This window comes from Callionymus lyra, chromosome 4 (assembly GCF_982586985.1).
Source record: "Callionymus lyra chromosome 4, fCalLyr1.hap1.1, whole genome shotgun sequence".
Taxonomy (NCBI): domain Eukaryota; kingdom Metazoa; phylum Chordata; class Actinopteri; order Syngnathiformes; family Callionymidae; genus Callionymus; species Callionymus lyra.
The window spans coordinates 25,130,994-25,155,622 of record NC_141821.1 but is presented as its reverse complement, the minus strand read 5'-3'; the positions used below and the strand labels follow the sequence as shown (position 1 = coordinate 25,155,622).

Here is a 24,629-nt window from a genome sequence, read left to right as displayed (position 1 = left end):
AGAGTCCCGAGCACAGGCGGACTCACTAAAAAACGCCGCAGCCGCAGAACAGAGCCCAGCAGACGGACTCCCCAGCCAGCTACAGGCGTCAAGCGCTTTCAGGAGCAACACTTCCGGGGCCTGAGGGTCTGAGGTTCAAAAACCCAGGAATGTAATGCGATCAGGAGCGAACTGCGACACCGACTCGGTCGCGGTGCTGCGAGCATTCGGGCCTCCGCCGCGTCGCTCTTTCTCGCCGCTGAGCCGCTGCTAGTGGATCTTCTGCAGCTGGACGTGTTCGCAGGAGGAGGCAGCGGCTGACAGCAGGTCCAGACTCACACGCCCATCTCTGCCTGACGACCCCCCTCACCCCCCTCCTCCCACCAGCGCCGCCGCCGCACACACTCCAGCAACATGCGCTCACGCTCAGATGGAGGACGCGGGGTCTGAGGAGCTCAGACCCGGAAGGTGAGCCATGATCTCAGGCCTTCTTCTTCTTCATCCACCGCCACCATCGTCATCTGTAGGCCACATGTCCACTGACACCTGTCTGAGCTTGCGCGTCACCTGTGCTCGTGAATATTCGTTGCTCTGGCGCGTAAACACACCTGGCGACAATCATGAGACGTTTCCAGGCCAGAGTGTGGTGTACTGTGGATCATTCTGACACCTTTAGTATACAAAACAAAAACACCTGTTCTTGTCTGTCTGACTCTCTGTCTGTCTCTCTCTCAGTTAAAGGATGGAGCGGCAGCTCAGTCACAAGGGTCCACCGGAACACGGGGACCCAACCAATGGACCTCCCGCCACGGAGTCCCCCAGCCCCTCCACTCCCACCCCTCCCCGCCTCACCCCTAACCCCCTGCTGCTGGACTCACCTGTGCCCACGCTCACCCCCGCCACCTCCTCCCCGCCACCCCCGCTCACACCGGCGCCCGCCATCATCACAGCCGCCGCGGCTCACGGCCTCAAAGGGTCGGCGGCGACAACACCGACCGTGCACAACCTGGTCCCCGCTCCCCCGAAACTGACCCCCACGGTCGGCCCCGCTCTCCGCACGTACTCGCGCCCCCTCCTGCCTTCGGCCACCAAGTTGACTCCGGCGTCCTCTCCTCCCTCCCTCGCTACTCTGTCATCATCCTCAACAGGTCCAACCAAGTCCAGCACCTCGCAGACCAACGGCAGGCCCACGTCCTCCTCGACCCCCATCACGCCCTTCCACACCCCGGCCAGCCCACCGAGCCGACAGGTAACCCAACACAACTGTGATTATTTTGTTGACAACAAACCTGGATCACACTCGTCTTCACAACAGTTGTCTGTGTCTCCTCCAGGTGTCTCACGGCCCCCCCGCTGGATCACCCAGTCACTCCAGGACCAATCAGAGCAGCAACCCCGCCAGGCAGAAGGTCCCCCAGCAGACACTGCTGCTCGGCAAGAGTCTCCGAGGACCGGGCCATGACCAGGTGCTGCTACGAGCCCAGATGGTAAACAACAGTGGCTGGGTTGTGTGTGTCTGCGAGGAGTGTTGTTGCGGTGCTTTTTTGTCGACTCTTTTTAATGTTGTCACGGTTGTTGGTGATTTAATGTTCTTCTAGCTCTTACAGAGACTAGTGTGAAAACTATTTGTATTGAGGCGGTTGTTTGTGTAGCACATTTTGTTTGTGTAATGGCTGTTGTTTTTATGTGACTGTTTGTGTTAACTGTTGTGAACTGTTGCTACTTATGAATGTTGTTTGTTTTGTGTCTATTGATTGTGTTTGATAGTTGTTTGTGTTGACTGCTGTTTGTGATGTGGCTTTTTTTATGTAATGACTGTTGTTTGTTGTGTGTTTATCTGCTGTTTGTGCAGTGACTTTTGTCTGTTGTTTGTGCAGTGACTGTTGTTTGTGTTGTCTGCTTGTGAAGTGACTGTTACTTGCATTGTCTATCGCTTGCATTGTCTGTGTTTGTGATGTGATGGCAGTTTGTGTTGAATGTTGTATGTGTTGTGGCTGTTTTTTGTGTGGTGACTGTTGCTTGTGTTGTTTGTGTAGTGATTGTTGTGAAAGCTGTTTGTGTTGTGGCTGACGTTTGTTCTTTCGGCTGTTTGTGTTGACTGTTGCTTGTGTACTGACTGTTGTTTGTGTGGTGGCGGTTATTTGTGTAATAATAGCTGTTTGTGTAATAATAGCTGTTTGTGTAATAATAGCTGTTTGTGTTCACTGTAGTTTGTGTACTGACTGTTGTTTGTGTAGTGGCGGTTATTTGTGTAATAATAGCTGTTTGTGTAATAATAGCTGTTTGTGTTCACTGTAGTTTGTGTACTGACTGTTGTTTGTGTAGTGGCGGTTATTTGTGTAATAATAGCTGTTTGTGTAATAATAGCTGTTTGTGTTCACTGTAGTTTGTGTACTGACTGTTGTTTGTGTAGTGGCGGTTATTTGTGTAATAATAGCTGTTTGTGTTCTGATAACTGTTTGTGTTCACTGTGGTTTGTGTAGTGACTGTTGCTTGTGAAGGGGCGGCTGTTTGTGTTCTGATATCTGTTTGTGTAGTGACTGTTACTTGTGTAGTGGCTGTTGTTTGCATAATAACATGTCATTTTCTTCGACAGCTGATTCTCACCTCAGCCATGCGTCCCGCCTTATCTTCCTCGTCCTCGTCCTCCTCTTCCTCTGGCCCCGCCTCCGCTCAGGTGAGCAGCCGACCTCTAGCTCGTCAGGGGCCGCTAGTCCATCTCACCTGTCCTCGTTGTCTCTCCTGCAGTTACAGAGTCTCACCCTCCGGTCTCCCCTCTCCCCCTCCATGCGCCTCAGAGCACCCCCTGCTTCCTCGCTGCCCCCTCCCCTCTCTCGCCCACAAGCCTCTCTCTTCCCTCCTCTCCGGCCGCGACCGCAGCCAGGTTCGACGGCGGCGGAGCGACCTCTGACCCCGACACGCCACCTGTCTGTGCCGCCGCCGAGTAAGATGGATGATCTGCAACTTGTTGGTGTCATGTCGCTATAACATTCTCTCTCTCTGCAGTGCTTTACTCTCCAGTCCGAGCCATCCCACTGAGACCGAGACTTCATCCGCCCAGATCCTCGCCCCCCAGACACCCGTCAACACTGCAGCCGATCACCCCGGCTGGCCTTGCCCTCTCAACTAGCCACGCCCCCTCGTCCAGCCACGCTCCCCCCTCGACCTGCAGGCCGCCAAAGGCTCCATCGTTTCCCCACGCGGTCCAGGGGGCGCTGCTGTCGGCGTCCTCGTCCGCGGCCAGGCAGCTTCAGATCATAGCGCTTTCATCGGGCCACGCCCACACCGTCATCGGGTCACCTGACCCGACCGGTCAATCACAGATGAAGGTGTTCGAGGATCCACCTCCTCCTGCAGGTCCTGCTACGACAAACAACAATTCTTCCGCGACCTTGCTGCCAAACTCCCAAACGCCCCAGACTGTGGACCTCCGCATGCCGGAGGGGGCTCAGAGGTGGAAATCGAAAGAGGGAGCTCAGAACCAGAGACAGAGGGAGCCAGAAAAAAAACCAGACCTGAAGGAGGAAGAGGAGGAAATGGACGTTACCGAGGCAGGGGAGAGAGGAGACCTGCAGATGGAGACCAGACCTCCTCAAAACCAGAAGCTGGAACCAAACCAGATCTTCCTGAAAACTTCTAGTTCAAGACCCAGTCCAGAACAAGTACACAGTCCCTCCCCAGTCCCAGCTCAGGTTCTCAGTCCAGTCCCCTCAGGCTCAACCACCCATGACTCCAATCCAGCTGCGGTCCAGGACACTGTCCCCTCCTCTCAGGTCCAGGCCCACAACACCGTTCTGTCTCCTGCTCGAGTCCCAGTCAGAAATCCGGCCCCTGCACCCCCCAGGGTCTCAGTCCAGAGTCCAGTGCCGGCTCCATCACAGCCCCGGGTCCAGAACACGACCCAGAACGAGCTTCCTATTTTGACATCGGTTCTAGCTTCTGTTACAGTGCCGACCCAAGTCCACACTTTATCACCTCTGGTTCCAGACCCAGCTGTGATCCCAGCTGTGATCCCAGCTACAGACCCCGCCTTGGTCCTGTCCCTCCAGACTCAGACGGTGCCTGAACCTTCTGCTGACCTGCACACTCTGGAGGACCTGTCCGACAACCAGTCAGGTGAGTGTCTCTCTCTCACACGCTCACTCCAACACACACATACGTACACACTCACTGGAACACGCACATAAACACACACTCAAACACACGTACCTACACAAAAATTATCTGACAAACACACCCCACCCTTCTCTCCTCCCCAGCCTTGTCCAGTCTCTCCTCTCAGTCCCCCCCCTCGTCTCCCTTCATCCCGCCACCTTTAGACCCGCCCCCCCTCAATGTCGCTGACGTCGTCCAATCACAGCCCAGCGACACTGAACCTTCAAGTAGCTTGTCTCAGCTGCGGCCAGTGGCCGAGTTTCTGGACCAATCAGAGGACGAGAACCAGAACCATGACTTGTCCTGGAGGCCTGGATCCTGGCCCGTCGGGCGAGAGGTTCTGACACACTTGGTCGAGGGTTTCGTCATCCAGGAGGGGTTGCAGCCGTTCCCTGTGAGTACGCATATTCACACACTCGCGCACACACACATTTGTAATACAAGTTCTTGCTGCTCAGGTCAACCGCTCGTCGCTGCTGCTGCCGGACCAGGTGAACACTCCAGTCCGTGAGAACGGAACCAACGGGAAGGCACCGTCGCCTGATCCCAAGAATTCCGCTGAACACACAACCGATTCTGACAAGGGGGTCGGAGCGAGCGAGCCCACGGCCAGTAAGTACCTTGCTCTTGACACACACACTCACAGACAAACACACACACAATAATGTTCTTGTCCTCAGAGTCGGGTCAGAGAGACAGGGCCGTCCTTCACTGTCAATTCTGCGGGAAGCGAGGACACGCCCACAACTTCATGCGCTCCAAACGCTTCTGCTCCACTTCCTGTGCACGTGGGTGAGTGGCGATGTCAAAGTTATGGGACCGATAAACCAATAAACAAACTATTGAAAAAAATAAACAAACTATTGAAACAAATAAACAAACAATGGGAACAAATTTTAAAAACTATTGAGACAATAGAAATAAACAATAGAAACAAATAAACCAACTATTGATATGAATGAACAAAGTATTGAAACAAATAAACAAACTGTTCAAACAAACATAAAAACAAAGATAAAAACAAAAAAATATAGAAATAAAATAAAATAATGAAAGAAATAGAAAAACTATGGAAACCAATAAATAAATTATCGAAACCAATGTGCAAACTATTAAAAAAACTATTGAAACATTTATTTATGAAAAGTTAACAGACTTTTGAAATAAATCAACCCTAAGTTCACAGTTTCTTGAGTTTGTAATTGTTTCAATATTAATAATATAATTTTAGTGAGTTTGTAAATTTATTTCAAGGCTTTGTAATTAGGTTTATTTTTGCACTTCTTAGCCACATAGTGTCATGTGACCCTCTTACAGTGAACAGTGTGAGCTGATCTCGTTCCCACTGCAGGTTCAACGTACGCCTGACAAAGCGCCTTCGAGCTCTGAGCGCAGGAAGTCGCAGTGAGAGGCCACGCCCCCTCCTGAACCGTGCCGAGTCGGTGCCAGGGAAACCGCTGCTGTTGCGTCTGGTGAGTCACGTGACACCAGTCATATGCCTGCTTTTGTTTATGTCTCTTTTGCCAAACTTGTCATCAGCCTCGAGACCTATGGAGTGCCGGGCGCCGCGAGAAGGAGGTGAACGAGGTGAAGGAAGTGAAGGAAACGGTTGCTGAGGAAGAGGAGGATGAAGAGGAGGAAGAGGAGGATAACAATGAAGACAATGATATCCGGGATGAGACTTTTACTGTGACAACCAGGGCGGAGCCACGACACAGGAGGATGTCGGCGCCAGCCCTAACCACTTCCACGCCGACCAGCACGTTCAAGCCCCCGCCGTCGCAATGGAGCGTGGAGGAGGTGACGGGGTTCATCCACACGCTGCCCGGTAGGTCTTGGAGTCGGTTCTGGGTCACGTGACTTGTGGTCCGCTTATGTGTGTGTGTGTGCTGCGTCTCAGGTTGCGGCGACGTGGCCGAGGCGTTCCGGCTGCAGGAGATCGACGGCCAGGCGCTGCTGCTGCTTACTGAAGACCACCTGATGACCAGCATGAACATTAAACTGGGACCAGCGCTGAAGATCTGCGCTCACATCAACGCGCTAAAGAACCCGTGACCACTGCGACCAGCAGACGTGAGGACAAAAGATGGCGTCGTGGCCTCGGGCTCGGTCCTAGTCACCGTCGTCCCTGGCCTTTTGTAACTTTGTACATATAGTATGAAGGATTTTCAACACTTAATATATAAATTTGTCTATTAAGTTTTTTTAGAAGGTCGTCATGACAATGTAGCCCACATAACCATGTGACAAAGATGATGTGTAGAGTTTGTATGTCTCTGTTTTCTATCACTGTTCCGTGAAGGATAGTCTGGACGCCGTTTACCCCTCTCACCTTTTTATGCTTCATGCTCGACATTATTTAATAAACCAGAACCAATCAGAGCTGCCGTGGACATGCTTGGGGAGGATGCAGGATGCAGGATGGGAGGATGAAAGATAGATGAACGGATGCAAAATCAAAGGGGGAATGCAGGATGAAAGAGTGAAGGGATACAGGTTAAAAGGACGGAAGGATGCAGGATTGGACAAAGATATATTGAATAATGAAAGGAGGAATGGTTGATGGAGGAGTGAAGGAGTGAGTATACAGGTTAAAAGGATGAAGGGTGGAGAAAGGAAGGATGCAGGGTGGGAGGGTGGAAGAATGATTTCTTATGAATGACTGAACGACAAGTAAAGAGACTTGTTGGTAAATAAAAATGTGTAAGAAGTAATGATGACTGTACACATTAATAAATTATGAAATCAACAGATGCATAGAAAGCTGGAGTAGTACATTTCAACAGACGGGCGGCAGGGGGCGCAACCTCAACAGGTGAATGGTGCGCTCTGAGTCTAACTGTACTGTCTACTGTCTGGTTCTGGTTAAAGTTTCGGAACTTTGATTGGCTGCCGGTCCGGGCCAACAGGTCTGGTCTCGGACTCCCCAGAATCGAATCGAATTATTGATGTCCAGAGCGAGGAGGGTCTGGGCTCACTGCTGAGTGTTGGGTTGGGTATCCAGAATCAGAACTTCTTCACAGGGTCTGACTCTTTGTGGCAAATACCATCTTTCTTTCGGAACCTGTGGTGTGTGTTTGATCTTTGGGACGAGATGGCGATGATGTGCAGGCAGTTGATCGGTGCCGGGTCCAGTGCGGCGGGATGGATAGGACTGATAGTCGCGACCGCCACCAATGACTGGGTCCAGACCTGCGACTACACAGTGTCCACGTGCATGCGCCTGGACGAGCTCGGCTCCCGCGGACTTTGGGTTGAGTGCGTCAACAACCCGGCGATGCCTCACTGCGTCCCGCTCAACCCGGTTCTGAGTCTGCCCGGTAAGTTCAGAACCTGTGCGTGCTTTATAGGGTCAAAGTGCATGAGTGTGTTTTTATGTTTGCGCGTGTTTGTGTGAGCTCGTGTTTATGCATGTGTTCATGTGTCAATATATATGTGTGTGTATGTATTTGTTTTAATGTGTGTTTTCTTATTTGTGTGTGTGTTTGTTTCAGCCTACATCCAGACCTCTCGGGCTCTGATGGTCATCTCTTGTCTTCTGGGTCTGGTGGCCATGCTGCTGGTCCTGCTGTCACTCACCTGTATCCGCCTCCAGAACGACAACGCTGTCATCAAGAAGCGGAGAGCCCTGGCGGGCGGAGTCCTCTTCCTGGTCATGGGTGAGCTGTCTTCACTGTCATCACCAAACCTTCTGTCTTCCATTCATCCCTCCACCTTCTCTGAGACTTTCCCCACTCTTCATCAAAGTCTTCCTCCTCTGTGTCCACACGTCTCCTCCTGAGCTCTTCCTTCCTTCCCATCTCCTCCTGACCTCTTCCATCCTTCCCATCTCCTCCTGACCTCTTCCTTCCTTCCCATCTCCTCCTGACCTCTTCCTCCCTTTCCATCTCCTCCTGACCTCTTCCTTCCTTTCCATCTCCTGCTGACCTCTTCCTCCCTTTCCATCTCCTCCTGACCTCTTCCTTCCTTTCCATCTCCTCCTGACCTCTTCCATCCTCCTCCTGACCTCTTCCTTCCTTCCCATCTCCTCCTGACCTCTTCCATTCCTCTCCATCTCCTCCTGACCTCTTCCTTCCTTTCCATCTCCTCCTGACCTCTTCCATTCCTCTCCATCTCCTCCTGACTTCTTCCTTCCTTCCCATCTCCTCCTGACCTCTTCCTTCCTTTCCATCTCCTCCTGACCTCTTCCATCCTCCTCCTGACCTCTTCCTTCCTTCCCATCTCCTCCTGACCTCTTCCATTCCTCTCCATCTCCTCCTGACCTCTTCCTTCCTTTCCATCTCCTCCTGACCTCTTCCATTCCTCTCCATCTCCTCCTGACCTCTTCCTTCCTTTCCATCTCCTCCTGACCTCTTCCTTCCTTTCCATCTCCTCCTGACCTCTTTCTTCCTTCCCATCTCCTCCTGACCTCTTCCTTCCTTTCCATCTCCTCCTGACCTCTTCCTTCCTTTCCATCTCCTCCTGACCTCTTCCTTCCTTTCCATCTCCCGCTGGTCTCTGACCGTGTTCTTGTGTCCAGCCCTGTTCGGGATCATCTCCACCGTCTGGTTCCCAGTCGGCTCCCACCAGAGTGGAGGTCTGATGTCGTTTGGGTTCTCGCTGTACGCCGGCTGGGTGGGCTCAGCTTTGTGTCTTTTAGGTGGTCTTGTCATCCTGCTCTGCAGGGTCATCATGCCCAGCACCCCGGATCGCGAGAACAGCTTTTACTACTCCAGACAAGGCGGGACTGCTGTACCGCTGGATGTCCCAGCCAACCACAGCAAGAGCGCTCGGGTGTGACGACAAGGATCCACAAGACGTTCCTGACCTGGAGGGCGCGGCTTCAGAACCTCTGCAAAGAGTAGATTTTGACCTGTTCTCGCTCCCAAAGATTATTCAGGTCCAAACCAGGGTCCCGATTGTTTATGACCCGTCTTCTACTTCTGTTGTCAAAATAAATAAGATACAAAGGTGAAGAAGATGAAGTGACTTCACGTGTCATTCCTGTCTGAGACAAGGGGGCCACTATGTGATTAAAAGTTTGTTTTTATAATTAAAAGTCAGGATTTCATTTAATTTAAATTTTAATTAAGGTTGGTCAAATATATTACCTCCAAGTACGGTTAAGATGGCGTGATATCTAAAAAAAAAAGGGAATAAATCTGAAATATTGAAGACATTTATTTAGTGAATGAAAGAAAACCTGAACACAAACTAAGTGAAACATTCAAATGCAAAAAACAATCGAAAAAAAGCCTCAAAAACATAAACATATTAGTAAAAGAGTGAGGGTATTTGTTGTTGTAGTTGTAACCCCAAGATTAGTAAAAGTAAAATTAGTAGTTTTTGTAGTAGTGTAGTTGTGATGAAAGAAGTATTAGTAGCAACACTAGTTGTAGCAGTGGAGAAGGGTTTACATTCAGAGGTTTTATGTGAGACAAAATCTAAAACCTTTCTATAGCTGCCACAGACCAGGTCTTAAATGCAATAGATGTGTAGGTCAAGGGCGGAGCCTTGAGGAACATTAGAGGATGGAGTAAAAACTGTTGGAACGTGGATCAGCGAACACATGCTTTTTGCCTGTCAAACTAAAGAAAAACAGTCAAGTCTCCTCAGGTGAACCTGCTGGTTCTGGTCCAAAATTCTGTTGCAGTAGAACCACCTGATGAACTCGACATCTTGGGGTCAATTAAACTTGGAAAGTTTGGAGATCAGAAAATAAAAAGCGATGACCGGGTCGATGGTCCAACAACCTCAGACTGGTCACCAGTGATCCTGTTTTTTTCCAACATCTGGGTTGGGTCAGAACCACCCCTCCTCCATATTCTATGTTCCTCATCAGATCCAGGTGTGTGAAGAATCTGAACTCTTCTTTAGTATTTTTAGACTTCCAAAGTTTCCAGGAGACGAGGACTCAATCCTCCTCATCGAAGCTCATGTCGGTTCGACCTTTGGACCTCTCTCTGCTCTGGTACTGACCAGCTGGTCCAGACTGGTAGCTGTCCTGATCCTCGGATTGGTCATACTGGTCATGATAATTGCCTCTTTCTTCAGGTGCGGACCAGCCCTGATAAAGTTTCTCATCCTGGTTCTGGTACTGGGGATCTTGGTCCACGTTGGGGGAAAAGGTGTCATCCACGTGCTCATCAAAGCGCTGGTAGGAACTAGCATGGACCTGCTCTTCTTGGGCACTTAGCTCCAGGGAGCTGTGCCAGACTCCATAACAGCCATAGATTAGCAGACCTGAGGGGACAAGGGAGTGAAGATCAACAGAAACTCATGGGAATCGCCTCAACACAGATCTGGTCCATCCATGAGTGAGCGGGAGTAGCACCAGCAGTAGTGTAAAAGCATGACAACAATGACATGCACACTTATGTGTGCACCTGGTGTGTATGTTTGAAAGTGTACAGTGCACTTGTGTGAATCAGTGTATGTGCATGTCAGGACTCACCGATGAAGCACCATATGGAGAACCTGATCCAGGTGAGTGAGGACAGCTTCAACATCAGGTAGCTGTTGACCAAGATGGCCGCCGCAGGAACAAAAGGCACACCCGGCGCCATGTAGGCAAGGGTCCGCCCACTCTCAGGCTGCTGCAGGATGGTGACCAGAAGCCTCACAAGTGAGACCACCATCAGTGCTGCTATGATGGAAAAGACCACAGAGCCCACCCCGGAGCCCTGCTCCACCCAGAAGATGACGGTATACCAGAGGAGGAAGCTAGTGAGGAAGAATAGGAGGGTGCATCGGGTCACCGTCCGCCCACTAACAGGGGTCGGGCGGGCGGTTGAGTCCGGAATCCCCAACCGCAGCTTCATGGTGTAGTAGTGACCCCCCAGCAGTCTCTTCAGCAGGGACGCTTGTCCTGTGTGGAGATCAGAGTCGTCCCCCTCCCCGGCGTGGTAGGAATTATCAAGAGATATCGCCGGATCTTGCCGCTCTCTGCTCTCCTCTGCCTTCAGGTCTTCTGAGGTGAACTGGTGTGTGTCACTCTCCTCTTCAGGTTGATAACGTAGCATCAGGACACACACACTCACTAGTGTGTAGGCCAGCAAGGTCCCAATGGACATCATTTCGATCAGGTCCTGTAGGCTCACTAGGAGAGCAAGGATAGCTGCCAGGCTGCCTGACAGCATGCAGGCCAGCGAGGGTGTGTGGGTGGACGAGGAGACGCTGGCCAAGAACCTTCACAGACAAGTGTTAGTCAAAAGGGTTTTGGACAGATCCTCTTGGAACTCACCTAAACAGCAGTCCATCTCGGGCCATGGCGTAGATGATCCGGGGCATTGGGAACAGTGAGCCTAGCAGGGAGACAGTCAGGCCAGAGATGGCGCCCACAGCCACCGTATACTTCCCCCACAGGAAGCCATGCACCGCGAACATCTCCATGAGAGGGGCGGAGCCATCGATCAGGTTGTATGGAACCATAAGGGTCAGGATGACGCTCACCTGGACCCACAATCACAACTGTTACCTCAGAGGTCATCAAAGAGATTAGAAGGTCAAGCAAGGACCCGGGTCTCCTGATTGACAACATTTCGCAGGTTCTGTACCACTGCAGACCACAAGAGGTTTGATATTGAAACCTTTCACAAAAACAAACTAAATAAAAACATACACTGATAATAACAGCCGACAGGTGACCTGTGTTAAATGTCCTCGGTCATGTGACCTTGGCCATTTGACTCTGACTACTGACCGACACATATGCAGTTAGGCAGGTAACCAGTGAGGCTGTGATGGCGTAGGGAATGGAGGTGTTGGGATTCTGGGCTTCTTCTCCTGTGGTGGCGATGATGTCGAAGCCGATGAAAGCATAGAAGCAGGTCGCTGCCCCTTTCATCACCTGGACAGAAGAAAGCTCGGGCTCAGAAAGTCACCCTGGTTTGACTCGCGCTCAACTATTGTCGAAATGCATCAAGAAAGGTTAGTAAAGCACTGAGACATTCTGCATCCAGCGTAAATCTTTCATCGTCTCTGTTCTGGTCTGTTTTCCTATCATATCTAAAATATGTAATCAAGGTCTGCAATTTAGAGCTGTTGCCCTTTTGTTAAAAACTATCATGGACCCTCAGAAAGGGAACTATTTGGGAACTCTGCATAATCACATGCACAGTGTTCTGTCTCAATTCGCCATGTTGTTAATCTGCTGTAAAAATATATTTGTGTTTTTGAGTTCAAGGCACTTGTGGATTGCTGAGTTCCCACATTGCAAACACACTAATAACATATTCTATTTATTGTCTGAATCTTCTTGCCATAAAAACATGACGAATCAAGACCATTGCACATGTCCACGGATTTTCTAGAGCTTGTACTGACGACAACACAAAGATGTTGTTGTTTCACTAAACATGGAGTCACAATTTCATTTTACTAGTGGTACCTGCTTGTCAGCAGTCCTCTGGTTTTAAGGGGATGTAGTCCACTGTCCCTCCACTACCAGAACCTAAGTGAGTCCTATTTGCTCGTTGAAGCTGCCGCTGAAGCCTTCAGACCCAGCAACAGTGTAGCGAACATAGTCCTTTACAGAGGAACAGGAGGTAACATGGCTTTCCGACTCACCCCAGACCAGCCGAAAGGCAGGAAGCGGCCGTCCTCCCAATTAGCGGCGGACAGGAAGAACATGCCAGCGATGACCATGAAGACCCAGACCACCAGGTTGACCACATTGAGAATGTTGTTGAAGAACACGGAGTTCCGGACCCCCATGGATACTATGACGGTGACCAGCAGGGCGATGAAGAGTGCCAGTAGGTCTGGGGTGGTGTCTTCCCCTTTTCCTTGACACAACGCGAAAAAACAACCCTTCAGATGTAAAAATCTACAAAGACGTGGCAATCTGGTCACTGACCGAGTCCTCGCAGCGTGCCCAGGTGAGTGGTCATGTAGCTGCTGATGCTGTGATTGGCAAGGGAATCAAACATACTGCTGAGTGCTGATGCTCCGGCTGCCGTACCGATCAAATACTCCAGGATCAAATTCCAGCCAATGAAGAACGCCACGAACTCTCCGACCGTTACATAGCTGTAGGTGTACGCCGAGCCGGTCGTCTTTGGCACACGGACGCCAAACTCAGCGTAGCAAACACCTGGACAAGCGTGTGACGTCAAGTTCTATTAACCAATGATTATGCAGCACAACGGTCTCACCTGACAATATGGACGCCATCGCAGCAATGATGAACGACAAGATGACTCCAGGCCCGGCCGTGGCCTTGGCCACCAGCCCTGCGACCACATACATTCCCGTACCCACGCAGCTACCCACTCCGAGCGACACGAGGTCGAAGGTGGTCAGGACTTTGGCAAGGCCGACCGGAGAGCCCTCTGCTAACTCAGTCAGGTCGTCCTGGCCATGAGCCATCCCAGCCACGGGTTTGGTTCTCAACAGCCGTGAGCGCATGTTGAAGCAGGCGTCCGACCAGAACACTTTAGATAATAACCACACCGCCATCGCATCACCTAAAAGACAAATGACCCGAGAATCATACACATTTTAGCCTTATGTGAGTGACATGACCATCACTGTTCCAAGTACCAGGCTGTCCTAATAGTCACCTGTCAATCACTTGTCGAGAGTGAAGCCTCAAGTACGTCTGGTTGTCTTCATCAGCGCTCCCGGTCTGAAAAGTACTGCACTGGCACACAGAGAAGCTGGGACCATGGACAGACAGTCAAATGGTCACAGGTGAGTGTGAGCAGCAGAGGGTTGTGGGAAGTCCACTGGAACGAAAACCCTCTGAAAGTTTGATGAAGCTGCAGGATCAGGTTTCGCAGAGATCACACATCAATTTTGTTTCCGTAAAAACTCTTTATCTCTGACTTCACAGAGTCTGACGATCTGAAGACCTGATGACTTGAGGAGCTGATGACTCGATGTCCTGAGAACACCACGCTTCACAAGTTATACGATGACAGCTGAATAAAGAGAAGATTAGAAAGTCTTAGATGCAACACTTGTGTGTCTCGTACGTCAGTACCCACAGTTTCTCACCTGAGGAAGTGACGTGACGTCCACCTGAGCAGCAGCTGTGTATGACTGAAACAGGACAACCTGGTGAAGATACTTGAGACCATGTGACTCTCTGATGAAAGATTCAACACCTGAGAGCAGCTGCTGCCATGGCAACTTCCGCCCTGACATAGGTCCACGTTTTGTCTGAAGTCAGGTACAGGACTGGTTGGGCAGTGCCTGAAGATTGGACTGGTCTTCAATGGACCAGTTCTGAATTTCGGTTTACAACTTGAGGAGGAAGAACTAGTTTTGTAGGCGTTGACCAGGTGAATATGTTGGTCACTGATGAGCCAGAAACGCTTATGAAAATGTGCGAATGAGAATCAGAAGGATGGCGTGATACTGAGAGGAGACCCATGTTGTTTTGTCCCATTCTGACCAGAACCAACTCCTCCCAATGATCCAGGATGGGCTGCATGTGAAGGTGTTGGGCAGATGTCAGAGCATTCCTGCAGGTTCTGACTGATCCAGACCAGATGAGGAGGCTCTTCTCAGTGCCTCCAGTACTGTCTGATAAACACGTGGCAGCATCACATCCACCACAGCTCACTGACTTAAGACTGTCGCGTCAACGGAGCACACTGACTTGAACTGTCAAGTCACCAGAACACACATATTTGAGACTGTCAAGTCACCAGAGCAAACTGACTTGAAGAGCACACAAAAAACAGCTTACTGTCTTTTCTGCCTAGTTCAAGCACAGTCTCTTCTGTGTCCATAGGTTTCTCCGATACTTCGGCGCTACCTGCTGTTGAATCATATAACGGCACTAGCAGGGATATAAAGAGCACCTGATCAGAAGCTCTCGCTCAAACCTGGGAAGACTCATTTGAACTTATTTTATTAAATGAAAACGTTTTTTATGATTCAAAATTCATCCAATTCTCATGCTGGGTAGACAGTTCTGTATCCTCAAATCCAGATATTTGTCAAGACATGAGTTTTTTGGGACATAAATTTTTCCTATAATTTCCCAATAGGCTAGCATAAACTAAATTGCTCCCAAAGTGATTGAAGATTTTAGCTCAATGTAAATACACATGTACAACTATATGGATGTGGGAACATGTGTCCCAGAGGTAATATACAATGCTTACATTTTTAAGTATATCAAGTACTATCTGGTAGCCTTTTAAAATATGACATTCCAAAAATGATCACACTTTATTGAACTAATGAAAAGTTAAGACATTTTGATGAAAATAAAAAATGTTTAACATTTCATTCACAAACATTTCAACAGCATCACGAAAGTAAAATATGTTGCCAACCACTGGTCAACCACTGAACAGCCAGTAGGCTTCAGTTTTAATTCGACAATTGCGCCAATAAACCTGATGCAATGTAAATTAAGCTTTTGTAATTTGATTTTATGGGTTAAGGTCATGTTGGATTAATCAGTTTTGGAAGTTGTCCACAAGTGTGGTAAGAGGACCAAGAAGAAGAAACAAAGAACCATTCGCTTTTTCTACAAATTTATTGTCAGACTTTACTCGTCAGCATCAGACTCCTCATCATCCTGGCTGATGTTGAAGTACCGCAGCTCGTAGGTCTCCTTGTCAGATGCCACCACGCGCAGCCAGTCCCGCAGGTTGTTCTTCTTCAGGTACTTCTTAGTCAGGTATTTAAGGTAGCTGTGGGACAGAGACCGTCAGAAACACACCGACCCAGGAAAGTCGCAGAACTGCTCACCGTTTGGAGAACTGTTTTTCAGATGTCACGCTGATCTTGTTCTTCATGCGGGACACGGTCACCACATGAGCAAGGTTCCCGGTCTTCCCGTTAACCTTGATCCTCTCTTTAAGATACGCCTCCTAGTGGACAAAGCACAGTGACAAGCTAGGGAAGAGAACCCTAGTCAAGGAGGAGCTAGGGAAGTTGGCCCTAGTCCACAAGCATGTTAGCATGAGCCTTCAAGTCCATGCAGCTTTAGGTTGAGGTAGACCTCAACCAGGTCAAGACATACAAACTGGAAGTGATCCCAGGGTAGCAGGAACTTACAAAGTTGGCCGAGTCCAGGATACCATCTTCAACTGGGTGGGTCAAGTCCAGCGTAAACTTCCACTGGACGCCCTTTTTGGCCTTCTTAGTGCCGGCAGGCTTCTTCTGCTGAGGCGGCTTCTGTTTGGTCTGACAAAAGAAACCCCAGGTCATAAATTACATGCTTTAAATGACATTTCAAATAAGGACTTAACACCACAGAGAAATAGGGAACAATATTAACCATCAAGAAAAAGTAAAAACATGAAAAATACTCAATTTCATTGTGACATTCATAAACAGGTTTATCAAAACCTACAGAATGCCTTGAAATTGTGCAACACGCGGCAAAGTGTAATAATGTGCATTAATAAATCTAAAAACTTGTGACTCGCATGATCGTACAAACTTTCCGAGCGTAATATACCTTTTCTCGGCGTTATCTTGATCTTTAGTAATTTTTTTTAATGTTTAAGTGCTTTGTGACCCTGGTCTAAAAAAAGCGCTATATAAATATTACTTACTAATATAGATTTAAGACTGACAAGTCAACTAATGTAAGCCTTTCTCGTATGACAGGGTACAACTCTTGGGAGAACTTTTCAGACAGATTGTCTTTCTAGATGTCAAAGTATTTAAGACGTTGTCACATATGGAAAAGGATTTTCTGTCATCGAGCTTCGCCGGCTAATGAAACGAGCACATGTGAGCTAACGTGACAGGAAAGTCGTATTTTCATCAGAAACGTCACTCTTACAGTGACAAAACGCTCTCTGTGCACCACAGACCCTCTTAAAAGCATACATTGGAATAAAAACTTGACAAAACTTGGGATTTAAATCAACATTTGAGAGGAATATGAAGGAGAACTGACTGACCTGCGTCATGGCGCTAGCACGGATGGGAAAGAGAGAGAACCGGATGTGACGTAGGCCTATTGAGCGTGAAAGCGGAACTGACGATTGTTCTAAATCAGGAAAGAACTGAGACATAAAAATGGATGCCTTTTATGATGACAAACTTGCTGGTCTGTCAGCTCGGATGGAAAAATCAGTGTTGTCTGTATTTCCTTCTAAAGGCTGCTGTCATCAAACATCTGAAGGAATGAGATCTTCTACCAGACTATGGTCGCAAGAGGCCTCCGTACACTGTCACGTGTCAAGAAGCCGCTGCAGGTCTGGACCAGCTAGTGAGGATGACAGGTTTAGTGTCACAGAGCTGGTCAGTTTGATATGTGTGGCAGGACGCTGGAGACTTAACAGATAATCGAGACCATCCACAGCGGTAACAATCTCCAGGACCATCTTCACTGCTGGCTTTTTTTTGGAATACTGCAAAGTCCATATTAGGTTGTAAGATCCTAAACCTGCTATAGTTTTACTTTGACTGCCTGCTACTTGTAATGTTGTATCTTGTAAATCTGCTGAACATGGGATATTTTATGGAGATCAATAAAGTATTTAAATAAATTAATCGATTGATTGACTTAATGTGTTTTCACTGTGGATTTGGGCCAGATTTGTCTTATTTAATGTTATTTAGTTTTTCAATTTCACTATATAATCAAAGCTAAAGTACATAAATAATAACGTTTGATGTGATGATTTGTATTCCACTACCATGGCACAAAGATGGAGTCCTTGACTGGCCCACACTCACTAAAAACACCCAACGTAAGGAAGCAAAATGTCATCTCAAGTTTGAGACTCAGTGTAAATGTTTTAGTGTAAAATGTGGCAGATGTGTGGTTTAATGCTGCACTCTGCTGGAGATAAAGGAGAGTTATCGAGGTGCTATCTAAATCTAATGGCCTATATGTTTAAATGCTCAGGTGTCCTCATAGCATCACAATCATTTCCTGTCTTAGATGTGTTCATTGTCAGGGTAGCTATTAAACAATTGCAAACAACTGTATTTGTTGCATAAAGAAGAATTCAATTGCAACAGTTTGAGCTGTTATTTTTCAAGCGTCTTGACTCGATTAAAAAAATAAGATATGCTGCAGGGGTAGGATGCACTCGTGTTAGTAAAACAAAGGAACAAAACCACCCAATTAATGAATTCCTCCAATTTTAAAGCAACTTGGACCTTTTTTTTTTACCTCTGGGAGGAACAGATAGATAGATACTTTATTCATCTTAGAGAAATTCACGGTTCAGCAGCTCCAGAATATGTAACAAAGAGATAGAACACAGAGGCATGCAAGTTATGTAGTCTAAAATATACTGAAACATATGTATAAAAAGGAAGAAAAAAATAATATATATATATATATATATATAATAAAATAAAAAATAAAGAAATATTTAAAAAATATATAACACATGGTAGACTAATTTTAGGAGCCTAATCTCTGCTCTCTTGATTCTGCAGCAACACCTGCAGCCTCCTCAGTCACTCTCAGGAGCTCAAATTTCTATTGAAAATATAAAAAATACAAAAAAACAAACCTTTCTAATCTGTCACACACACGCCACTCTCATGTACCTGTTGCGCCCTCAAATTGTGTTCCCTGACCGTCAGGTTCTGCTATTTGTTTGAGGTTGAGAGGTTCTACCAAATATTTATTATGTCTAATCTGATGGTGCCAAAGATAAGCTATGAAATGAAAACAAATCAAACAAATATATAAAACAAAAAATTACAAAAAAAGAAATAATTGCCAAATATTAGAGTAAAAATAGAAAAAAAAGAGACTGCTTTCAATACACTTTTGTAGCTTCTAATATGTCTAACTTCTTGATGATCCAAAAAAAATTGTAGAATAAAAAAAGTTATGTTTTCATTGAATAAAAGGTTGCACGTTCATATTCCTGTTCAAAGGTCAGGGAGTGGCTGACAAGAGTCAGGTTAATGATTCAGAGAAGCCACTGGCGAGTCAGCAGAGATGTGACTCACAACTCCGACACCACAGCTGCTACAGATCTGTGACCACCATCTTGTTCAACAGCAGTGCAGATGTTCCCAAGCCAGAGTTTCTTCCAGTTAGACAAGCTGAAGCTCAACAGATCAAAAGGTGAAAGTTGAAGCCAACTCCGCTTCAATTGATCACTTGACCAACAAAGAACACTCGAGGCAAGTCCATCGACTGATGGTTCCTTCCATTTTATTTGTTGCTGCTCTTTGTGGGTGGCATGCTTTCTTTGGCATTAATCTTCAGAAGTTTGTGAATCTCAAACTAAGAGGTGACCACCTCGGTCTCAATGATCAGCTGCAAAGAAACCTTGAGCTGCATGTGCCGAGCAGCCTCCACAAGGGGAGGAAACCAGAGTGGGTGCATCAGAGATGAGAGCAGACAAGTCGTATCCTTCAGTTTCAACACTTTATTTCGCCGTCTCCAGTCAGGTGACAAAGGCCTCGAGTGAACAGAAGATTGCGACTTCCCCCCCTCCCTAATTAGAGTCCCAAAGCAAACACAGCTCACTGCAAACCCCTCTTCCCCCCCACACCACAGCACCTGCCAGTCTGGAAAAGAAAACCCTCGATGAGAGTGGGATGGTCCCATTAGGCGCAACAGGGGTGGTTCGGTGATTTGTTCGTCGGGGCGGTGGAGCAGAAAAAAAAAAGCACATCTCTTCATGGTTTGTTTCACGCAGCGGTGGAGCTTGCCGTTGTCAGGGTCCCACCTACACCCCCCACCCCCCTAACTCTCCTCCCCACTACAGGCCGACTGCCGTCTTAACCTTAATATAAAAAAATAATCATACAAAAGCCCCTCGTTATTTCAACATTCAGGAATGTATTTTAAACCAACACTGAAATAAGCAGGAATGAGCATCGATCATTATTTTGTCGTCGGGCAGCGAGGATGAGATCATGACCCCCACAGCGACGGAAAACAAACTGAGGGAAACTAAGATGAGAAATCAGAAGGGCAAAGTTTGAGGTCGCCTGAAGGACGACGCTTTGGTGACAGAACCGATAAGGATGTGAGACTGCGTTTGGGCCCGGGTGACGCCAGAGTCCGTCTTATTTGCCCAAAACCTTGGTGGCGACGGCACACTCCTCGCCCATGGCTGAAATCACGGTAACCTGTGGACAGAGAATAAGTCAGGAGGGAAGAAATGAACAGAACTTGCTTCTTGTCAAGCACATGTGACTTATTTAGTCAGAAGACTTCTTCTCCAGACTCACCATGAACTCGTCACTGTTGTCATGCTTGGTCACGATCTCCTTGCCGATGTCATTTTCAGGGACACGCAGATCCTCTCTGATCTCACCGTTGTCACTCATCAGCGTCATGTAGTTGTCAGTGATGTGGAGCAGCTGATGAAACAAACACCGTCAAGAACACAACAGGCAAACACACTTGCTTGAATGCAACCGACACATCCACTTGTTAGCTCGAGTCATACAAATCACAATCACTGACCAGACCTAAGCAACCACACTAGCATGGGACCCTCAACGTTTTTTTTCTTCCACACAATGATAACAAAGTGTAAGGTAAACATCAAATCTACAAGAAGTATTTGAAAAAAGATCTCAGGACAAAGACGTGCAGAGTGAGAAAGAGCAGAACAATAGTATGTGTGGAAGTGACCCCCACCTGGTAGTCCGTCCTCTTGATGTTGGGGACGTCCATGTTGTGGGTGGAGGGACACATGTCCTCAAACTTCTTGTTGGTAAAGATGTCAATCCCAACCATGTTCACCTGTAAGACAAGATTAGATAAGGGTCAGAAACCTACTTAAATCCCAGTTACACAACATGCTGAAAGATTTACAAGTTCAAATCAAGTTCCATCTTAACCGTGTCACTTCTCCCCAGTAATTATCGTCATCAGGAATCTAACATTCCATCATTTCTTAATAAACCTAATCCCACACGTTCATTGTTGATGTATAATATTATTAACTCTGTTATACATGTTTCCAAAGATCAGAATACTTTATACGCCCAACAATGAACCTCATCTTTGCTGCTAAAGACACATTTGAGCCAACTTTTAAACATACTTCCAGTGAGTGGATACAGCAGCTCCTCTAACAGACGTGCAGCAGTTGTTTTGGATACAACGATACAAACTCCGAGATTCCGCATGAGAGGCATGTTGGACCCTTGATCCAGACCCACATCATCTTCCCAGGATGTAAAACAGTAATCGCATCACAAGAGGCCAAGGAGTAGCAACAGCAGCAGCAGATGCTGACACAACGGTTCGATTGCGTCGGGGGAAGATACCTTGGCGTGGCCGTGCTTGCCGGTCTTGGAGGTGGACATCTCCACAATCTTGCAGGGACGTCCTTTCAGCACCACGTGGCCGTTCTTGCGAAGAGCGGAACACTGGACCGGGTACGTTGCGGAGGCGCCGGACTCGGCAGTGTGGAATTCGCAATCATCTGCCATGGTGTGATGTTTGAGGTGCTGGTGGGGAGGGGGTGAAAGGTCAAGACAGGTCATTAACAAGAGCCTCAGTAGTGACTAAATATTAAAGCATAGAAGCTGTTGGAGGAGCTTCCCATCATTTTAAAAACGGACCAGAAAACGCTGGTTAACCATTTTTTTTTTTTGGCCCAATGTAAACAGTTGGCTGTGAGCAGGGGTCTCCAAACTGGTCCCCAAAGGGTGGTGCAGTTTTTGTTCCAACCGATCAAGCATGTAAAGTTTAAACGATGAGGTTTCAGCTTAAACAAGCAACACCAGACTGACGAACAGATTATTGTAAGCAAGCAAGTAATTTTTATTTGTATAGCGCTTTTCCAGACCAGGGTCACAAAGCGCTTAAACAATCAAAACAATATTCAATAAAGTATATACTTTAAAGGGCAAGATAAAACTGATAACACATAGGAGTTCCAGAAAATCAAGGAAAAGCCTGAACAAATAAAAACGTCTTAAGATGTTTCTTGAAGGAGTCAGTAGATCCATCAAGCGCAAAGAGAGAGGAAAATCGTTCAGAACAGACTTTTTCTGAAGACCCCTCAACTGGGTTAAAGTGGGTGCTCTTGATTGGTTGAAACAAAAACCTGCACCACCACCCCTTTGAGGACCGGTTTTGGAGACCCCTGCTCTACCGGGTCATGAAGAAATCAAGGCAGATATTGATTTTTAATGCATTAGTCAGAAATCAAGGACACAACATCTACATTAAAACGGAAACAAGAGCGAAGACGTGTATAGCGGGGACACCGACTACAATTTGAATTAAATTACAAGTTCAAATCCAAACTAGGTTCAGGTTTGCTAAAAAGCCATATTAAAAAAACATCAACTGATTCTAACCAATTTAATTAAACTGCTGCCAAATGAAACCAGCCCACCCAAATACAGTGTTTATCTTGCACACCCAACTAACGGTCAACAGGATTAAATAATGAAAGTGTTGATGACCAGCATTGTGACAGAAACTGCGTGTCACTAGTGCAGCAATATCTACTAATGAATATCCTCTTTATTCACTAAAGCTCTCACCGGCCATTAAAGGTCAAATCCAACTACATTAAAAAGGACTGAAGTTTAAAGTCTTAAAGAGAATCAGCTTCGCCTGCAAGTCGAGGCTCATCTTGCGCGATTACAATGACATGAACATGTCACTCAAAGATCGATACAACAGTAACTGTCCGTCACTGAAAGACTCAACGTTTCACGCGCACACGTCAGAGGAAAAAGTTTCACGGGGCGAGTGGATGAAATCTGACTTGTCACGAACGATTCGAGGCCTTCCAATCCGATGGAACAGAAATATCGCGAGACTTTAAAACTCGTCCAAGTTTACAAATCCAAACAAGCCTAAGTCATAATAATTAAAATAAAAAAAGGTGGATTCGATGGTCAATAACGAGTCTACGTACTGAAGGGTCTGTCAGTAGGTTTTAGATCAAAAACCGACAAGAATACTGGAAGGAAAAAAAACAAAAAAAAAACAATAACTGACGTCAACACGTTTTATTCCACTAATGGCGGAATAAACAGCGTTTAAACCGTTATTCGATGCGAACTTTAAGAATCCGGTGAGTTTCCGCGTCAAACTCGCGGGTGTGAGTCATTTTAGCGCGGGTTTGTCCCGGACCACGCTCGGGTCGTCGAGCCCCGTTATTCCGCGGAGGAAGCTAGTGCCGCCGCTAACACTGGCCCAACTTCTGCTAAAGAACCACCAGCGCGACCCGGTCCCGTCAGGACGCCCTTCAGAACCGAGCAACTGTCGGGGGGAACACGGCGGGCGACCCGGTGCGGGGATCTGACGGGAGTTAAGACAGCACTTGAGCGCCCATGACGCCGTCGCTTTAGGCCGCATGTTCGTTTGAATCACTCCGGTCCTGCCATCCCGAGCCCGGACACGCTCCACCCTAAAGCCCGCCGAACCAGCTCCGATCTCCGGATCGACCCGCCGCGGCTACACGTCGGTCGCGTGAGTCCACCGGAGACACCGTCGGAAGCGGTTAATGGATATTATTCGCGCCGACAGCCGCCCCTGGCTAACACACGCCATGCCACACTTACCTTCCAAGAGAAAGAGGAGCGAGAATGCGCATGTGCGGCCGACTTCACTGCAGCATCGGAGCAGGGAGGGGGGGATTGATGGCGGGGGGGACGAGGGACGGGGCGGGGCCACCGGGGCGCCACAGAAAGGGTTGCCAGATCAGACTTGGCAACCTCGCATCCAGGAAATACTTGACATTATATATCACTTTTAAAGGAACTACTGATAATTATCATTTTGGTATCTTTTAAGGCATGTGTTGCTATAATATATTTTTGTTAAAATGTTCATAATAAATGTATTTAAAGTATAATATTTTATATAAAGTATTTCATGTTATTCTTGTTTCTGAAAAAGGGGTTTGGATTCAGACGTTTTGGCATATGATGAGGATGTATGACTATATTTTTAGTTGCCTTTAAATATAATGTAAATAATATTTTTTATTTTTATTATATATAAATCATAAATTATACTTTATTATTTATTATAATATAATGGGACTTTTTTTTCCCAATAAGCCACAGCAAATACAGCAATTTTTCATAAAAAAAATAAATAAAATGAAATAAGAATAAGAACAAAGAGAAATAAAGAGAAAGAACAAGATGTAGAAAATATAGAAATAATGGAAGTATTTTAGTAGTCACAGACTTTTAAATCCTAATCTCAGGGCAGTTGTAGATATTACAGATCCGTATGACATCTAAAGGCAGAAGTCCTGGCCTTAGCAGATGACAGTTTCCAACATGGCAGTTCAACCGAATAACAAGACACGGCTTTGTGTTCAAATGGGATTAATGATCCTGAGTTTTCCACAGTTGTGTTGTTGAGGAGAGGACACGTTTTTTGATGCTGATCCTTGATACACAGAACTAATTTAATCTTTTCATAAAAGGTCAGAAGTGCGAGATTAATGGTCAACATTTTTCTTTACAGTAAATGTTATTGTCTCCATGAAACATTTCCTCATTGGTCTGTCTAGTCAGTGGCTCGGTGAAAGTCCTGGCAAAGTCCGTCAGTGAGTAGTGTAGTCATGACCCGTCACCATATTTATCGATTATTAAACAGCAGCCGCACATGGAGACAGGGA

General features: G+C 47.1%; 5 protein-coding genes across 6 annotated transcripts; 2 read left to right on the top strand and 3 right to left on the bottom strand.

Moving 5' to 3' along the window:
• On the top strand, positions 1 to 6,516 carry phc3b (polyhomeotic homolog 3b). 2 transcript variants are annotated; one of them, XM_087789369.1, is made up of 12 exons: positions 1 to 447; positions 715 to 1,228; positions 1,314 to 1,445; positions 2,576 to 2,656; positions 2,728 to 2,923; positions 2,986 to 4,095; positions 4,239 to 4,528; positions 4,593 to 4,746; positions 4,815 to 4,926; positions 5,486 to 5,606; positions 5,674 to 5,962; positions 6,035 to 6,516. In XM_087789369.1, exons 2-12 carry the CDS (start codon positions 722 to 724, stop codon positions 6,187 to 6,189), a joined length of 3,147 nt encoding a protein of 1,048 aa, XP_087645495.1. In that variant the 5' UTR covers positions 1 to 447; positions 715 to 721; the 3' UTR covers positions 6,190 to 6,516. The 2 variants fall into 2 exon arrangements, with proteins under 2 accessions (XP_087645495.1, XP_087645494.1); XM_087789368.1 differs by having other exon boundaries at positions 2 to 447; positions 1,314 to 1,466.
• A 537-nt stretch (positions 6,517 to 7,053) lies between these two features.
• Positions 7,054 to 8,946, top strand: LOC148082243 (claudin-11-like). The gene is made up of 3 exons (XM_087788149.1): positions 7,054 to 7,454; positions 7,629 to 7,793; positions 8,654 to 8,946. The coding sequence occupies exons 1-3, from the start codon at positions 7,229 to 7,231 to the stop codon at positions 8,911 to 8,913; spliced, it is 651 nt and encodes a 216-aa protein (XP_087644275.1). The 5' UTR covers positions 7,054 to 7,228; the 3' UTR covers positions 8,914 to 8,946.
• A 1,081-nt stretch (positions 8,947 to 10,027) lies between these two features.
• On the bottom strand, positions 10,028 to 13,572 carry LOC148082242 (putative cationic amino acid transporter). The gene is made up of 7 exons (XM_087790195.1): positions 13,269 to 13,572; positions 12,971 to 13,207; positions 12,682 to 12,899; positions 11,816 to 11,962; positions 11,357 to 11,565; positions 10,568 to 11,301; positions 10,028 to 10,356 (listed from the first exon to the last, which is right to left on the bottom strand). The coding sequence occupies exons 1-7, from the start codon at positions 13,570 to 13,572 to the stop codon at positions 10,028 to 10,030; spliced, it is 2,178 nt and encodes a 725-aa protein (XP_087646321.1).
• A 2,019-nt stretch (positions 13,573 to 15,591) lies between these two features.
• rpl22l1 (ribosomal protein L22-like 1) lies at positions 15,592 to 17,072 on the bottom strand. The gene is made up of 4 exons (XM_087788148.1): positions 16,992 to 17,072; positions 16,135 to 16,263; positions 15,826 to 15,947; positions 15,592 to 15,767 (listed from the first exon to the last, which is right to left on the bottom strand). Exons 1-4 carry the CDS (start codon positions 16,998 to 17,000, stop codon positions 15,623 to 15,625), a joined length of 405 nt encoding a protein of 134 aa, XP_087644274.1. The 5' UTR covers positions 17,001 to 17,072; the 3' UTR covers positions 15,592 to 15,622.
• A 2,346-nt stretch (positions 17,073 to 19,418) lies between these two features.
• On the bottom strand, positions 19,419 to 21,503 carry LOC148082240 (eukaryotic translation initiation factor 5A-1-like). The gene is made up of 4 exons (XM_087789366.1): positions 21,298 to 21,503; positions 20,663 to 20,767; positions 20,248 to 20,379; positions 19,419 to 20,145 (listed from the first exon to the last, which is right to left on the bottom strand). Exons 1-4 carry the CDS (start codon positions 21,460 to 21,462, stop codon positions 20,083 to 20,085), a joined length of 465 nt encoding a protein of 154 aa, XP_087645492.1. The 5' UTR covers positions 21,463 to 21,503; the 3' UTR covers positions 19,419 to 20,082.
• Between the last annotated feature and the right edge of the window lie 3,126 nt (positions 21,504 to 24,629).